General features: G+C 38.0%; 1 protein-coding gene across 2 annotated transcripts in view; it reads left to right on the top strand.

Annotated features, from left to right (window-relative positions):
* Positions 1–301: 301 nt before the first annotated feature.
* Positions 302–19,089, top strand: part of BRSK2 (BR serine/threonine kinase 2) — a 313,267-nt gene continuing 294,479 nt past the window's right edge. For both annotated transcript variants that reach the window (XM_080346138.1, XM_080346139.1), the window contains exon 1: positions 302–533. In XM_080346138.1, coding sequence (XP_080202264.1) covers positions 440–533 — 94 coding nt within the window. In that variant the 5' untranslated portion in view covers positions 302–439. The remainder of the gene's footprint in view (positions 534–19,089) is intronic.

Genomic DNA, 19,089 nt, shown 5'->3' on the forward strand with positions numbered 1-19,089 from the left:
GTAGTGGAAGGAGGAGGGGAGAAGGAGGTGGGAGACGACGGGATTGGCTGCTTTCAATGTCAATCGCAGCTGCGGGCCGCAGCTCTTCCGCTGCTCTGGCTCTGGCTCTGCCTTGAACAGCTCCCAGAGAGAACAAGGCGTGCGGAGCTCAGATCACCAGCATCATGCTCCTTGGGCTTGGATCGTAGATTCCCCTCTTGAACATTAAAATAACTCCGTCGTCCATCAGCGTGCCAGGCAAACCCAGCGAGAAAACACGCATGTGAGAGAGAGAGGAAAGAAAGAGGAGGAAGAGAAAAATCTGCAACCAAGTGGACTAACGCAAAAAGAGAGAGTGCTTTGCTTGCACAGCTGCAAAGTGGGAATTTAAAGAACTGCGGAGAGAGAAATTCCAGCTCATCAGCACATACACATTGCAGAATTACAGATCCAGGTAGAAATGACATCAACAGGGAAAGAAGGCAGCGGAGCGCAACATGCACAATATGTTGGACCCTATCGTTTGGAGAAAACCCTAGGAAAAGGACAGACAGGTTGGTTCTTTTGCAGCAGCACCGGCGCTAGGGGGAAGGTGCTGTAGCAGCCAGTGAGATGCTGGGGCTGGTATATTTGAGGGTTCAGGTTTTCCTATTTGCTGTTTTAGTGGATATAATATTCATAGGGGATTTTTGCCTTTTTTAATTTTATTTTTTTTTTTTAGTTTTAATTTAAATTATTTACTTTCCTTTTATTTTTTTTTTTTAAACAAACAAAAAAGCTGGGATGCTTTATGTTCATTACTCCTGCTAATGGGTGTTGTTCTGATGACAGCCAGAGTGCCTGCAGAGGAAAAAAATAGGTGATCTGCTGGTGGTGAATTTTCACATCATTTTCTTCACTGCCCTACTTCCAAGCATTTTCTTTTTAATCAAATTATATTGAAATGAAAGGTTCACAGCATGTAGTACCAAGGAGGTGATGGTGGTGGTAGTGGGGGAGTCACCAGCAGTATTTCATGACATCATGATTGAAAAGGGTGTAGTCCTTAAGGTGCAGTTGGAGGGGTGGAAACATGTACAGTATGTCTGTGGCAGTGACTGCTGTGGGTATTTAGCAAATACGGATGGATGGGCTGGTGGGTTTTGTGGGTAGAGTGTGAAATAAAAGAAAAATAGAGCATCAGTAGCAGAATTCATTCTAGCTATGCTGTGTTTTTGTAGGAGGGACGGGGGGGGGAGGGGAGGTTATTTAATTATTTTTCTTAAAGCTTGTTTATGAAACTCACCCCCAGCAGATTTTCCAGAATGGAACAATGGTAAGAAATATTAAAAAGAGGAAACCAAGGGGAGGGAATTAGCAAAGAGCAGGTGCGTTTACCCTATATGACATAATTAGATCCCCTAAATGCATTCAAGATCTGGACTTACTGTTGCTTGCTTGGATAGCATATTCACTTCAAGGGCAGGGGAGCATTAATTGGAAGAAAAACCCTTACAAAGAAGCCCAAATGTCTTCCTTATTTAATTTTACTTTCTTTTTTAGTAACAGCAATGGTATCTGGTTGGGAGCCCCCCAAAAGTGGATTGAAAGTCAAGATTATAATTTAAGGAAGGGGGATAGGGGGAAGATCAGCTATAGGGGGGCTTCTTTGGGCATGTGGGTGTTAAGTGTTGTTCATTATGGTGGGACAATAAAACATGATGCATTGTGGTGTATTTTTTTTTTTTTTTTTTTTTTTATAACCCAGCCGAGCTTTGCCCATCTGTTGTCTAAAGGATTTAATAGGCGTTTCCATCCCCAGCTGCTGCCTCTGCTCTGCCTGCTTCCTCACTGCCCTGCGTGGCAGCAGCTCTGCAGTCCGCAATTTTCTTAGGGACACAGTCAAAATCCAGATCTTTCTCTGTAAGAAGCAATGCTCTTCTGAGATGATTGATTATACCCCCCCCCCATCCTTCCCTTCCTCTTCACAACCCCATAGCAACCGTTCAGAGACATGGATGAAGATGACATTGTCTTCTAGTGAAAGTGACTTTTATTTATATTTAATTTTTTTCCAAATCTCTTCAGTGTATCAGCTGATAAAGGTAGCTAGCTCTCTGTCACTGTTTTGGTTACCACCTTTATTCTTTGCATAGCTCAATAAGCCCTTACTTCTGCAGCTTTTTTTTTTTTTACCAAAACCTGTTCTGATTATGATAATTAAAATGCCAAAAAACTTGCTGGGTATTGGCAATAAAACTACTCTATTTCTGCTGGTAATCCTTTCATGGATAGTCCAGGTGATGAAAGAGACAGCTGTAGATGACAAATTCATTTTTGTCTTCATCACCATTTCCATTTTTCTCTCTCTCACCTTCTCGGCACCCCTCCCTCCTCTTTAAATATAATTGTGTCTGGGGTTCCTGAAAATACAGCTGCATTAACCTTTTGCTCCATGTCTCATAGCCTGACGTTGTGGTCCTAAAGGGTTATCTACAGCTTTGGTTATTTTTTTCCTCTGCTAATCTTCCTATCTTCCTCCTAAGTGATTAGAGACGTGGGGGTGGAGGGGGAAGAGGATGTGTTCAGGGGCTTGCTGCTGTTGGCCTCTGCAGTTATTCAACGGGCTGGACAAGGGTGAAAGTTTCCTTTTGCAGTTTTACCATATAACTGATCTTTATAGATAAGTCTCTGCTGTTTGCACACATGAATGCACGTAAAATGCACAATGCAGGGTGTCATAGAACCTGAAAGTGGAGGGGGAGGAAGAGGAAGAGAAAAGTAGCTGATGTCAGTCTATGTCTTCCTTGCTATACCTGCCCTTGATTAATGGAATAATGTACTAAGGTGAAATCTAACTTGATATTAAACATACATGGCCAAACATGGAAGATGCACTCTGGTCTTCTCGCATTTTCTGTGCTAATCACATTTGGGAGCATGCAGAATGGCATGAACAGTGTGTGGTACGCAGCTAGTCCTTATCCTGCTTGTTTTGGAGGGTAAGCTGGCAAACTGCAGCATTTTAGGGAGAGGACAACAAGCGCAGTGTGAGGGCCTGGTTTACCATACTGTGTTGTCGTGGTCTGTAACTTTGAATTTGGGTTGCAATGGCATATAGCTGAAGAAAGTAGTGGTTATAATAATTCCTCTAGCGCTTGGCTTTAAAGCTTGGAAGATTAGGAGGTAATGGCTTGGATTTTTTTTTTCTTCCAAGGGGATGGGGAGGAGCAAGAAATAAAATCTGGCACAATGTAACGATGAATGGAAAGAAAGTATAAGTTGTGTTGCAAAATCCTACCAGTTTTGCAGTGATCTTCATATCCATCATTTTTATTTTTGAATAAAAAGTTATTGACTCTACAAAGTTATTTCAGATAGTCTAGCTTTGCTTCCAGGTACATTAATATTATACAAATGTATTAATCATTCTTACTTGCTTTTACTGAGGTCAAAAGAAGAGAGTTTTGGGAAGGAGCGTGGGTTCATAGTTCAGGGCGGACTTAGAAAGTGTGCCATGGAGGGACCACTTAATGATAAGTAGAACTCTTACTTGCCGCCTTAATAGCTGAAAAAAAACCCATTTACCAACAGCAGCCTATTGGTCCCTGCAAACTGGTTCAGTTGCCCCGTCTGTGACATGAGTGGAACTTGGTGATATCTGCTTGTGGATGGGCAAAACTGACAGGGAAGAGCCTTCAGTTCAAATTGGTGGGTAACAACCATTGTTGAAAGCATTGATTAGAATTTAAATTCGAGTATGCGAAATGTATCCTGGGCGGCCTTCTGTGCTGGTGTGTCAAGCTTGCTGAGGGTGACGGATGCCACAAAGAGAGGATTAGGGCCCCTTATCTGGAGAAGTTGGAAAAGGGCTACACGGGGCAGTGCTGGAAAATGTCTGTGCTTAGCTCTTTGCTGGTAATGACAATGATAGAGGAACTAAGGGAAAATATTTTTAATAATGTAGCATATAAATTTACCATATAACTTGAGTACTGTAGCAAGAGGTTTTGTAAGAGGCTGAGTTCAGAACATCTTTTGTTTACTGCAGCTGGAGAAATAGCTCATGGAATCTATTTTTGAATGATTTTGCAAGAATGCAAGAAGCAGCATAATCTTAATTGTTGTACTAAAAAAATTTTTTACAAAACTGTCAGTGTAAAAGATCATTACTATATATATGCAGGTGTATGAAGAAAGGTTGGTTTACATAAGTTTCATTGATACATTCTTCTACAGTTAATTATAGGAGGTTTTCATTGTAATTAACTGTAATGAGCAAAGGATGTGTGTAATATTACAATAACACATGTGGAAATAGTGTGATGTGAGAAACCCCAATCATACCTGATCATGAAGCACTGTTTTAGTCAGAGAAGCTTTTCTCCCTTTGCCATTAATTCTGCATGAAATCAGCTTCTTGTGTATTCTTTGCTTTATTTTTTGTTTTGAATGTCACAAGTATCTTTGTTCATATGTTTCTTTTGGCCTCATTAACCCCTATTTAACTCTTGAAACTCTGAAGAGTAATTGACTGTAGTGAATATTTATTAACAAGTGCACAGGTGAGGAACTGAAGTATTTCTTTTGAAGGGCTTCAGTGTTTCAGAGGATTTTCTTGTGTTTTCATGTAACAGTCACTGTATAAGATTCAGCATAATTGTTTGCTATGGCACAAATTCACTGTCCAGTTGAAATTTCTTAAGCGCTGCTTTGTCTACAAGCAATAAGACATTGACGCTTAAGTGGGAGTTACCCTATTGAATTTGAGATGAACTTGATGAAAAATTTAATGTTGCTGATCCATTTTGGTTTTGTTCCTTTCATTCTGTTTTAAGCTTAGTTCTGCAGACATGCAATACAAAGAATCCTGCTTGAAAATAACTGCACTTTGATGTTCGCAGAAAGTGTAGGAGGTCCCTTTTCTGCATTGTATACCATATAACTTATAGCTATTTTGGTGTATAACATGTTAATTATAGATGAGCTATCAGTGAGGTGTGTAGCAGTATGCTGTTGGGTTATGAGAGAACAGAAGTAATTAAATTTGGGTCCTAGCAAATTTAATGGCCTTTTATTCAGTGAGGGCTTAAACAGCGTGTTTCTTTACAGCCTTCACCACCTGTTTCCATGACACCAGCAGAAACTGAAATGTGTTAATTTTTTATTTGTCTCTGTCAAATTTGGTTGAAATTGAAAGCTTCAGATTTATTCAAGGAGTGTTTGGTAGACCATGTGATCTCAGAAGTCTGGTTTCCTTAGGTGAGTAGGCTAAACAAAGTGTGTCCTTTTAATTCATACTGCTATATTTTTTTTTTTTTCTACTCAGTGTACTGGATGTAGAGAGAATCTAAAGAGTACAGCTTTATTCCATTTAGCTGTCCAGATTAATGTGTTGTTATAGAGGTGTAAATCATTGTAGTTCCCCCCATGGCCTGTTTAAAGAAACAAACAATGAACTAGCATATATTCAATTATTGTTTTCATATATATGTTTTACTTTCCTTAAAAAGGTTCTTTTCAAAACAGTGAACTGTACCCTTTGTCATCGTAGTCTGTGAAGATTTAAATGGTTAATTAGTAATCATAGAAATAAAATATTGGAAGCAGTAGAGGTCATAAGAATGAAATTTTGCCAAGAAAGGCTATGTCATAGTGACTTAGACTTAAAGGATTTTCAAGTAATAATTTGGTCTTTCTTACCTTTATATACTTTTGATCTGATTGTTCAAAAGTACTGTTTGCCTGCATCACTGACTGAAGTAAACTAGTATTACCATGCTGCGTGTCTGAACTGCAAAGTCCAGATATCCCTTTTATGACTTTCACTCTTTTTCTTAATTTATTTTTCAGAAAGCAAATTCCTGTTTGCTCACTAGAGAGAAAATGATTTTTAGCTTCCATTCTTCTGCAGACTTTGTAGAGGCACACCATTAGTCTTTTACCTAATATTGCTAGCAAAATTGTTATGAACTTGTTGAAACAGGAACAGGCTCTGAATGTTTTTCTTCATAAAGCACAGTAAGCGTTCTCACGCAAGCATAGTTAAAATGCAGATACTGTCAAATGAGTAAGACTACATGACTACTTATATGCCTATGTTTCCATAGCGGGAGCTACGGAAGCAGTGATTTCACAGAGTTCTTGCGCTGTTCAAATGCTTTTCTACTTTCTGTCACCACTCTGATGTCATTTTGTGCGGCTACAGTGGGAAGGACTGCATTAGAATTGTGGGAGAGGTTGAAGAAATTAATAAAGCTTCTCAGTAGAATTTACCTCTTGAGAGGAATCCTTTCTGATCTCCAGAAAACCTGTGTCTCCATGAGAAGAGCAAATGTAGCTTTTCAAGTGTGTTCTTACAATTTCTTTTGCAAATTAAGTGGAGGAGCCAGTGTATGTTTTGTATTCTCCAACACTGCATTATTTTTCAGTATACTATAAAATTACTCCATAAATTATATTTTAGGAAGTCTTTTATATTGTATATTTTAGAGAGTTAAACAGTAATAGCAATGGCGATGATACATGCTGATATCCACTTCAAAATTAATAGTCAGGTAATATAGAACAAATGTAGGTGGTAAAAGAATTCCAGCTCTCAGAAGAAATTTGAAAGAAATGAGAAATTTAGAAGTAATGCCCTCTGAAGTAAGAGACATTGCATGAGGAATATATTATGCATATAGGAGAACAGTCAAAATAAGAAGAGGTGAAAGCCTATATGTACATTTCCATGAAGGCAGAGTGAGGGTGGAGATGAATGCTCAAAGAGTGTTCCTCTTGATATGATGAGATACCATAAATTGCCCTTGTGAAGTCAGTCAGTGTTTCAAGTTGAACTGACTTCAGCAGGAAGACCATCAAGCTCATGATAAATAGGTAAGAGTGGAATTTTTTGTTTGTTGTGGAATGATCTATTAGGAAGTATCCCAAAGAAATGTTCTGGATTTGTTTCAAACAAACTCAAGATGTTTAACAATCCTAGTCAATAATGCTTGTTTGTTCTACTTGTGGAAAATGAGGAGATTACTCCATTTTAGGTTCATTCATGAACAGTACTGGTTTTCTACAAAACACCTATGCTGATCTATAGAGTAACATGAATAATTTGTTCTAAATAGTGTTCTTAATGAATTTGAACTATCTTCATCTGAAGTGTCTGTAAGTGCAGAGTGATGTCCCTTAAGTTCTTGTTTGTTGCAGATTTTCTGGGAAATAACTGTTTTTATCTCCTTTCCTCAGCTGTCATTACCTTGCTTATGGATTCATTGCACTTAATCAATATTCAAATATTTGAATTGTACTCTTGAATGTAGTCTGAATATGTTACACAAGAGTATTACATTCTACTCAGTTCTGCGAGCACTTCTAACGTAAATGTTTGCAACTGAAACCTGAAAATTTGGTTTTCCTGGGCAGTTTGGACACGATTCCCATGAGCACCCCTGCCTGGAAGATATGAAGTTTTTCGGAAAGTTTTTTTAAAAGGCACACAAATGTGAACAAATCAAACTTAATTAATTTCAAATGCCTACTTTTAGAACATATTAATAATTTTCATCCAGTTCCATTTGACTTATTCTAGGTTTAATTTTGAATAGGCATATAATAATTTTATTAATTCCTTTAATTCTGTTTACAGACCAGAAAAATTACAGATAAAATTATGGTAAAAAATCCACCCAGAAGACTTTTATTGCTTCATAGCTTTTTAAAGTAGGGCTTAAATAGAACAGAGGAAATTGTATTGGTTCCTTTCATAAAAGGCTATTACTTGCTATTGATGTAGCTGCAAGCATTTTTTTCTTGAATGCATCATTTGTGGCAGAGATGCCTATGAGATCGCCATTGCCCTGTGGACCACATAAACAGGAATGTACTGTTTCTTTTGCACTGACCTTGGGATACAGTTTTTAAAGGATAATAAATGGAAGTGTGTCATGAGACTGAGGATAAAGAGCAGTATGGATAAAGAAGGTAAATGATGGTGTTTAAACAAATCCAGGTACATTCTCTGCAAATAATATTGTTGCCTTTATAGCAGTGCAGGATAACCCTCAGGCTGATGCAGGTAGCTGATGGATAGTTACTCAGTGCTGGAGTGGATAGAATAAATGTTTTTAATTTGGGTGGTAGAAGGAATGAGGTTAGACTGGAAAGGACCATTCCTTGTATAGTTTACCACTGATAACAGGCCACTCTTCGGTTTCTTATCCAGCATCCTCCCATTGATAATTACCGATTTAATAATTAAGGAGTTTGGAAAAAAGGTAGATAATTTAGCAGTAACTGACAAAAGGTTATTATTGTGGATAAAAGCTTTGCACTAAGTTTTGCAACATCAACTGGCAGTGAATGGGTTAATGCAGAGTGCAGGGGAGAATTGAGGAAATCAGCGTCAGGTGGCTTAGAGTGTGCAAGTACCAAGTGCTATCTTTTTATTCTCTTTTTCGTCCTAGTGTTTCAACCCTGTGAGGGAATTACAGGCATGATAATATTTCCAGTGAAGTGCTTAACTTTAACAAATAACTTAAAAAAATGTTAAAAAAAGGAATACTGTTTTCAGGCATCCATTTAGTAAGTGCTCTTCTGGCTGCCTGCTTCTACTTACAAAACAGCACCACTCTCTCTATATCCTAAGGCTCTTGCAATTTTGATTTGCTATCTTTTGCAGTATATGCCTAATGTGGGAGAAAAAAAATCAGTGTGACAATTTGTTGTGTTTTTTTTTTTTTTAATAATGTCTGCCTTACATACATATTAACAAGCTCTCCTTTTGCAGTGTCATTCCTCTGTGTGTTCAGTGTTACATGCCGTAAGCTGACTGCAATTATCATTTAGCTATTAAAAACACTATTGACTGGAACAGAAATAATGGAGGAGCTGGTTTCTGGGAGAGGCAAAGTGGTCTGGACCAAAGATGTGCTAATTTTCTGCTGTCTGCCTACTCTTAGAACTGCAAGTTTCAATCTCCCAAAGGTTGAACAGCAGTCCTGCAGCTGCAGATGACAATGTACCAGGTCTTCATACTGACCCAGCAAAGAACATTGATGGAATTGCTTGGCTTTTTATCTTCTTCCACTCTTTTTCTTAATTATTTTATGTGTGGCTAGTAATATAGACACTAGATTTCTACACAGATGCTCTTCTTGGAAAAATAATTGTTTTTATTGTTTTGGTCCGGGATGAGTTACACCATAGCCCAGATTCATAACGTTGGCTCATCTGCCCTATGGTAGTATAAGCTACAAAGAAGGGAGATCAGAAATAACATATTAGCAGCTAACCATGAGGTGATGATGTATGGTTTCCTTTTTTTAAGTGTACTGCTCTGATAAAGTTTCAGCTAAGCAAGTATAAGGTTTTGCTAAGACTACTGTTTTATTGTATTTTAATTAAAACACACATTTAATTAGGAAAAGATGACTTTATATTCCAAATCCTTGTGGTATGAAATGAACTGTGTGGGGTATTTAAACATTTCTCACATCTTTTGCTCACTGTTTGCCAGCTGAGGGTTGTGTTACTCATCACACCAGCCATTTGCCCTGGGTAAGTTTCATTCAGTGACTGTGAATTCCTTTCAATAAGTGTGACCTATCCCTAAGATCAAGGAATGGATTTGACTCTTCGATTGTTACCTTACTAGTATCTCTTCACTTCTCTGAGTATTCTATTCCAAAGTGCTCATCTTATTTTCAGGTTGTAAATGATGGATAGCTTGGCCGTTATGTTGAGATGACCTGCTGTCAGCAGTTACAGGATTGGTCTATGGTTTTACTTTTGAACTTTAGGTCAACTGTGTTTTGGTTTGGTGTTTTTGTTAGGTTGTTGTTGGCTTTTGTTTTGGGTTTTGTTTTGTTTTAATTTTTAAACTTTGAGGTTACTTTGCCTCTTCAAGCTGGAAACCGGTTCAAGGATTGGCATCTTAATCTAGAGGATGCTAGACAGTATTTGGTTCTTTCTACAGCTGCAATCTCCTACAGCAATGAGGAGGACCTTAGGAGGGTACCTTCAGAAGGCTTTTGAGGATGTTACAGTTCCAAGACTGAGACCCTTAATCATTTCAGCCCTGTTTAAATAGGTTGATGGTTACTGCCAGAAGAGCTGGTAGAAATACTCTAAGCAAGAAAATAGCCTATGTTATATGTAAGCATATATTATTGTTAGAGATTTTCTTTTTAACTGTATGGTCACAGTAGACTGAAAAATAAGGTACTTCTAGGGTTTTTTCCCACTTCTTGTACAGATGCATTGTCTTTGGGAAGTTAACAATTTTCTCTTACCTATGTTTTATCATCCACATTTCATGTCCATTCCCTAGGTTGTGAGCTGAGAGGAAAGACAATATGTTACATTATCTGCATATAATCCCTTTCATGCTAAGGCACTACTCTTAGTTGAGCCTTTGTGTCTCTATAGGAAGTTGCATTTAAATATAAGAAGCAGCTTTTCCACTTTGAGGGTGGGCTGAACCTGGCACAGGTAGCCTGGACATGTTGGGAAGTCACTATTGTTGCATATTTTCAAAAACAGACTAGACGCAGCCTTGGGCAGCCCACTCTAGTCGACTCTGCTTTTATCAAGGGTAGTGGACTCCATGTTCTCTAGAAATCAGTTCCAACCTTAAGTCTTCTGCTATTCTGTGTTATCTTGTGCAACCAAACCATAGCTTGTTCAGTGAACATTGAAACTAAGAAACTCTATTTCCTCCACTTTTGTACCCTATATCGCCCTCCTCCTCTTGCTCTCTCTAGGTGTCTGTTGTCTCTTTGGCTGGGTGATGACAGTCTTTGTGTGTGGCTTGTTTGGAACCATCTCTGCTGCCTGTCCATGTTTTTCTTTCTCTTGGAATACGTGAAGGATTAAATCACAATTATTCTTTCAGTTGTGGGAGAAATAGTTTGAATCTCTTTTTTTTTTAGCTGGACACTGAGCACTTTCCATGAGATGTGTAGAATCTTAGAGGCTTCCCTTACTCTTTCAAACTTCTTTGAAACTTGCTAATTATGCTGCTGTTATGGGAATATTGCAGACAGACAGCCTTAATGTTTAAATTTTGTTAAATTTCCTTAAGAAACCAGGCTAAAGCAAGGCTGTTCTACACAGCACAGCTTCTCTAATCCGCATTTAGTTTTGAAGGCCATGAGATGCTGCCATAGCAGACTGGGATTGCTGGAATACAGCTACTCTTCAGATATTGCCCTCACCTTGATTAAGACTCTTACACCAAAGTTAAGGGGAGAAAGTGGTGCTAAACCATGTTGTGATTCCCCAGTGCTGGAGGAATCCCCAGCCAGCTTGGTAGGCCGGATTCCTGCCTACTTTGTGCTGCTGGAGCAGTGCAAATGAGGGAGGATGGAGTCTAGAATTTGGTCCTTTCTGTTGGCAAGCTGAGCTCAGTGATTGGGGAGTGTGAGAAGAAGGGAGCCTTCTCTCTATCCTCCATGTATCCATTTTGGTACAGTGGCAGTATTTGAAGTAGCCCTTTCCTGCAGAAAGCTGAGAGGAAGACTAAGAGCTGCTTGTCTGTTTGCAATGCCTGTCTGTACAAAAAATCGTGACCAAAGACAAAGCCAAGTATTATATTAGAACTTGGCAATGGCACAAGCACTAAAGCCCTATTAAACGCGGGCATTTGTTTTGTTGAAAAGACATGGCTATGAGTGGCACTGCTTTTAAGATTTCTTATACTTTTTGAGCACCAGGATTAGACAGTTTTTCTTTAGCTTTTGGAAGTAGTTAAACCTACGCTTTTTTTCCAAACTTCCCATTCCTATAAATCAGTAAAGTTTGATTAAAATCAATAATCATTGATGAGGAAGAAAGATCTATACTAGTGTTTCTGGCTTTTGTCCTGTGCTGCTTTTCTTCTGCGTCTGTGTTTTATTTTATTGGTCATATTTGTGAAATTGCATCTCTTTTTCTTCTGGTTGTTTCCTGATTGTGCAGAAGACATTACTTAGTCAAATTCCCCACTCATTTACATCTGTGCAGTCCCAGTGACTTCAAGGCCTTGCTCAAGTTCATCCAAGAGGGGAGGCTGACCTATGAGTAAGCTTCTCATTGATGGCAGCAAAGGCAGACCTCTGGCAGTGTTCTAGTTCAGAGCAGCCAAGGAGTACGTCTCCTCTGCATTGAATATTCAAGCAAATTAGAGCACATAGTTGAATGATACTGTAAGCAAATTGAATTCAAACTGAAAATACAGGCCCAGCATTTTACAAATTACTTCCATCCTTAAAGCAGAAGTCTGTTTGCTCAACTAACAGACAAATTAAGGCAAGCAAATGTTTTAATACTTTTAGCAGTAATTCTCTTTTAGTATTCCACACATGCATGTACTGAAATCACCTGGCCAGTTTGCATTAAGATTCAGGATGTCCGAAATGTCTTCACCTTTATCATCACTGCATCTTTGCTGGAGAAGGCAACAGCCAGGCTACTAGCATGGTTGGGACAATTGCCATGCTCTTACCAGGTGGCTCTTCCTGCTCAGAGGAAATGCTGCAAAAATAGGCATGGTTTCTGGATCTGTGTCATAATGCTATCATCACCATTATTCTTGTCACCATTGAATCAGATTACTTACAGCTTAGAGCCTCTTTTGCTTCACTTATTCTTAATTATTCTCAGTGTTTTGGCACCTTTCGCTCTGCAAAACCAGGTGATCTCTGGACTGCTTCTCAAGAATTCATGAAAAGATTGATGAGAATAGCAAACTTAACATCGTATTTACTGTTCACATGTATACTTCTCTACTGCAGATTTCTGAAGAGTCTATCAGAAGAGAGAAACGCATGTGTCTTAGGCCTTTTCCTCCTCATTGAAATGGTGGGAATGGAAAACATGGCAAGGCAAAGGATCTTGATCAAAATGTATGTCTACCTTGCAGTCAGAGGTGGTTCTCTAGCACTGGTGGGTAACACTATTATCTCTGGGCACCAGCAGGAGTGAAAATAGGGCAGTGCAGGCTGTGTGAGAGTTGAAGCGTACCAGAGCATCTAAGAATCTTACCCTGTGTAGAAGTCCAGTCTTCCTATCTTCACCCAATTATTTACTTGTACCAGTTGTGCCTTTGTTTTGCTCTCTTGATAAATTTTTTTTTTTTTTTTTTTTTCCATGATGCCCTGCTGTAAAACTAAGATAATGCTTGACTTTCCTTTTGGGACTGACTGGATTAGCTAGCTAGTATTGATAACTTCTTCAGAAATAAAAAGCATCACGGAAAGGCCTGGGATAACCCTACTATTTAGGCCTAGTGACTTTTTTTCTTTGCTGGTGTTAATTTTTGCTAACTTAATTTTATTTAACCTACCTCTGTGGATTTTCATCTCCTGAGGACAGACTGGTCCATACAGCTTGGTCTGTCCAGGTGATGATACCTTTTTATTCTGCATTTGTCTTCCATAGCTTCTCCTGCAGATTATTGTAATATAGATGCTGAAATCTCTGTGGCTGCAACTTAAAACTAAAGTTGTTTTATCTATCTAATAAAACAGAAAAATTGCTTTGATGTTCCCATTTTGACAATTTATGGCTGTGCTGACTTTTGTTGCTTCTTTCCTTAGGGACATTTGTCCCTGGTCTCTCAAACAAAATGTCACTGAGTAAAACTATGTTTGTGTGATGCTGTGTGTTCTACTTACAGAAGATTTAGAACTTGGTCACTTTTATTTATGCTCTTGTGGAGCTGGTAGGATTATACGGCAGTGTTAAAATGCATCAGTTTCACTTTCCTGCAGGCAGCAGCCCTCTGGTGATGTGGGGGTTTTTTCTTATTTTTTTTAAAGTTATCTCTGCAAATTCTGACAGACTGACAGAGAAGCCTTTAAAAATGCTACCCATTAAGCTGCCACATAGTCGCACATCTCTCTTTCCAATCCTCAGTGCATCACCACCCCCACCTAAATTTGGAAGTGGAATGTGAAAGGCAAAGCAAGGTTAATACATGGACACAGCTCATAATACCAATGGTCTTATTTGGCAAAATGATATTTACCAAATGCTATTTGAGTAAGTTTCAGCTTCAAGAACTATTGCCTGGAAGGGGTATAGGTCAGAGTAAAGTGGGTGGTGAGGCTAATGGGTTATTCTGAAGACTGGCTGAATTGTTAAGAATGTAGGCATTTCTGAGGAGGCTGCTGATGAACTTCAAAATTGAAATATCAAAGAACTTTTTAAAGGGATGACCTTAGTAATCTGTTATATGGATGCTAATGTTAGTTATAGATGGTTGCAAGTTGCTGCCTCGAAAAAAATATTTTGGCTAATAGAGAAGGAGAATCTTCTCATCAGTTCCCTTGGACTGAATCTTGCCATTTTGTTAGTATGAGATTTAGCTATCACTTGATTCCTACTTAACACCTATATTGAAGTATTAAGCTGTATACTGGGAGGTAAAAATGGGAGTTCAGAAGGTAGACAAAATAAAATATTACTTCTTATTGTTTGTGAGATGGTAAGCCAGAGTTACGTGCAAATGTTTTTTTAAATTATTAAGGCTGTGCCAGGGATGCATTTGGCTTGTTCCTTTTCCAAGACTACAGTAAATGTCAAAATCATGCTGTATCTGCAAGTGCATTACTGGATAAATACTCTGTAGGAAGAAATACAATTTTGTTATGATTGGAGCCTGAAGTTGTATTTAAAAAAAAAAAAGGGGGGGGGGGCAGAAAAACAAACAAACAAACAAGCTTTTCTATAACTGAAGCTGCACAGAAGCAATGATTTCTGCAGTTTCAGGTTTTAAGGCAAGTAATTCCAGTTAAAATTGGTTGGGTTTAAATGCACTGATTTTGAAATCCATAGTGTGTCTGTAAAGAGAAATGAAAGCTACTGAGTAGTTTTGTGTGTTTTATTTATTTGTTTGTTTGTTTTAAATAAGGCTAATGGGATTGGTAAATAGAAAGCATTAAGATACAGAATAAATGCAGTGTATGAGCACTTCTCAGTATTTGGTTGAACTTCATTCTGTGGACAGCAGATAATAATAAATTTGTGACCTTACTGGATAATGCTTTAAGTCACTTGTGATATAACTGCTAAGAATTATCAAAAGACATTTATGTCAGCTGAGACACATGATGCAAAAGAATTGTTTCAGCCATCTTACTTTTGGGGCATGTCAATCTTGACTATTTTTGCCAGATTTGCCTCCCTTATGAAGGCTGTCCAGCCTAATGCATGTGTCACTTGCAAAGTTTGGGGTCCATGCAAAGAACTCTCTCCATGCGCATAGTTTATATATTGAAGGGCTAATGTCAACTTCTGACTTAATTCTTGCAGTTAACATAGGGTGAAAAGGAAGTAGAATGAAAGCAGAAAGCTAGAAAGAAGAAAATTCCATCACCCCACTACCGTTACCCCATCGCTGATCTAGAAGGTGTAAGGTTACTTGAGATATTCCCACTTTTAATTGTAAAAAAAGAAATTTGAGACTCAATCCACTAAACTGAGTAGAGTTATGTTGGCATAAAAATAAGATGAACAAAGGGGAGGTCTGGCATCTTTAAATGTTAAAAAATCAGAGCTTTTGTGTCCTTAGAGCTATTTTCTGAAACGTTAAAAAGTCGAGAATCATAGTAAAGGTCCAGGCATCACTAGCCCTTGAATAATTTCAGTGTCTCCAAAACATTATTTTATTTTTGATTATTCAGATTCTTGTTTATGATTTAAAACACAAAACATTGTAATACCTGCTGTAGTAGGTCACTGGCCATTTTTTGAAGGCAGAATAAAAATGGGTTATCACCTGCTCAGGCATGGCTTAGGAAAAAAAAAATATATAAAAAAGGACAGGCACACCTTGGGCCCTTTGTATCCTTTTTCCTATATGTGCTTGTCAAATTGGACCTGAGAGGCCTAAGCAAAACAACTTTCTGCCATTCAGTGGAGAGGGTTACAAACTTCTAAACTAAATCCATAAAAATGTTAACAATGCAAAAGCCAGCGTAAGATAATTCACTTCTTAAAAAAAATAATAATTTGCCCTGTCTCTACATAGAAACAGTGATGAATCCATGCTGTGTGAACAAAGTGGCATATAGTTTTGTGGAGATTACTACTGTCTTCCAGTAAGTTAACATCGCCAGTTTTAAATGAGAATTTTCAGTTTGTTCTTTCCATATTCTTTTATGCTGATATAATACACCGTGAGTGAAACACATCCTGATGTGGAAGGCCAATTCTAGACCACTTCAAACAAATTTCAACTCCCTACATTGTCAAAGCTGCTGGTTTTTGGTTTGTTCGTTGGTTGTTTTTTTGTTTTGGTTTGTTGTTGTTTGTTTAGTTGTTTTCTTAAAATAAAAAGGAAAAAATGTAGTTACTGGAGTGGGGATGCGATGAGTCATCTTTCAACTAGAAAAGCATAATGTCCCACCCCCCTCCTCCCCCCCTTATGTTTATTTCCAGCCTAAAAATAAATTCAGGTGGTTTATGTCCACTGCTGGTGGTAGGGTGTTGAACTTGATGAGACTTTTGATTTGATCCCAGTGTAGCTGTACATGTATACTAGAAGGAATTAAATCTCCAAGACTTTTTTATCTTATTGTAACAGAGAAGCAGTTTCTATTATAGTGTCAGTAGCCTGTTGCAAATGCACATTTTCTGTTATCTCCTAACCTGCAGCATACTGAAACTTGAAAGGAAATATTTAAAATTCATTTTCCCGCTTACTGGCTATGTTGTTTTTGTTCCTGAGTGCATTTGGTGACATGGCCTTTGCAATTTTTGCCATCCTAATATTTGTCCTGCTGTGAAGTCGCATAGATGTGCTATATCACTATGTTTTGGCAGTTGTGTAATGTGAGCCAGTTGATATGCAAAATAGTGTATAATAGTATATAATAGTTTTATACTGTCACATTGGTGTCCTGGAGTTCCTTGGTTTACTGTGGTTATAACAGGCTGTTTTACATGAAAGTCTAAACTTCTCCAGGGTCATCAGATTTGTACCATTTGTCTTTCGTTAAGAGATTGTTTTACGTGAAAATTTTCCTATAATGATGGGTCACATTTTTGTTCTTGCTACACGTGTTTGTTTGCTTTTTTTTTTTTTTTTTTAAACGTTACGACTCCGGTGCTTCACTGACATTTACTTGGATTTACAGCAGTTTGACACAGCAGTATAACGTCCTACTGTGGACCTTATTGTCTTCCATGTGTTCATGTAAGAGTTGCCATACCGAAGTCAGAAAATGTGTGCTGCCAGAAAGCTTTTCAATGAAAATATTTTGTAGTTGCTGCTCCTGGACTAAGCAACTGCAGCAAAGACTGGACCATAAGCATTAAAGTGTATAGATAGAGATATTAGTCAAATACAATTTGATTAGAAGTCGTACCAAAAAAAACCCTGATAGATTCAGTTATTGTCAACATTCCTTAAAAGCACATATACTGCTGAAGAAGCATTCAGTAATTGCAACGTGAGTGACTAAGAAACAATACATATGCAGCAGCGTTTTTTCTTGGTTTTGTTGTTGGTGTGTTTTGTTTTGTGCTGGTTTTTTTCCCCTCTGTTTTGTGTTTCCAAAAAAAAACCCCATCTCTGACTCTCATAGTAACAACTATTGACAGTATTGGAAGTAACTTTTTTATTTTCTTATTCCTCTGATACTTTATTAAATCTTTATTATCTGGTATTCAGCAGGTCAGTGGTATAGGATCATCTTACTGCTCACCCTTTGATTTTTCACTCCTTCCCTGTGGCAACTTTCCCTGCTGGATGCATCTGGATTTAGCTTAATTCTCAACCTCGCCAGCAGCACTGTAAAATCGAACTGTAGCATTTGAAAAAAAACTGGTCTACTGAAAAACAAGCTGGAGCAATCCAGACTTGGATTTCAAAGGGAATGGAAAGATCTTGATCCATGTTGCTGTTGCAAGCTCAGCACCATGGAGTGTGATTGACTTGTAAGCTCACTCACCATTATAAAAAAAAAAATGAAGGGTATTTAGTGTAAGGTATTTAGTGTAAGGTAGGTTAGGGTATTTAGGCTGTAAAAGTGAGGTACATGAGATCCACAGGTATATTGGTGCTTTCCTTATGCTGCTGTAAAAATGGCATGATGGTTCTGAGGCTATAAAATCTTACTTTAGGTTACACTGCTGCAGAAAGCCTCACAATTTAGCCATGCATTACTCCATAAACAGTCTGACTTTGTATCCCATCACCTTAATTTGGGTTGATTTATTTTATCCAGTGTAACTGAAAGGTCAAGTTCTGTGACTTTGGGCTAGATCCTCAGCTGGTGCTATTTAGTTAAGAGCCTTGGACTTGATGCTGCTGGACTGACTTACCCTGGTTATGGATTTGACCTTCTATATTTAAGGCAGAGGCTATAAATTTGGGAAAGAGTCTACATGTTGGATTCTCTTTTCTCAAACATTGCTACTTGAGGGAAATACAAAACCATCCTCATTGTGAAAGGTTTTGGTATCTACAGTTTCAGATATCACATGCTTTCTGCAAAGAGGGGTGTATTTGTCTCTGGAAAAACCTTTCAACTGTCTTTGTTTTTCTTTCTTTCTGTAAGTAAATGATCTCCGAATTTATAGCAACTGTATTTCTCTGTTGATATAATAGTCGCAGCTCGGATATTGCCTCTTCTAAACTATCTACAGGTACTTAAAATTATCTTAGAAAATTGACCTTTGGGCTTAAAGTTCTTATGTGACTTTTATTCCAGAAATTACTTTTTTCTCTCTCAGGAGATTTTGATAAATATCTATATGACTAGGTTTATTTTATCTGACTGTTGGCAGCAGGAGTTTATAAGGAAGGGGAGGTCACTAGTTCAATTCCTTGCTGGCATTAAATCCTTGAGAAAATAAGGATAATCCATCATTTGAGGTTTACTGTGTTGCTTCCCAGTACTTAAATTGCTCCACATCAGATGTCATAATTTTTGTACTTCCTTTCCTTTTCATTAGAAGGCCTAGAAGTTGTTAATTTTGCATTGATAAATAGTCATGTAGGTGAAACATTCACAGTTAAATAGAGATACTGTTAGTTACAGGTAAAACTGAAAATCTGAGTTCTAAACATTTTTTAATTTCAGGAGAATGCTTCTAAGAAAAGTGGGTTTTATTCCAGAACTGAGCACAACTGCATACTTTTCATCTGAG

Source organism: Nesoenas mayeri, assembly GCF_963082525.1.
Source record: "Nesoenas mayeri genome assembly, chromosome: 5".
NCBI lineage: Eukaryota > Metazoa > Chordata > Aves > Columbiformes > Columbidae > Nesoenas > Nesoenas mayeri.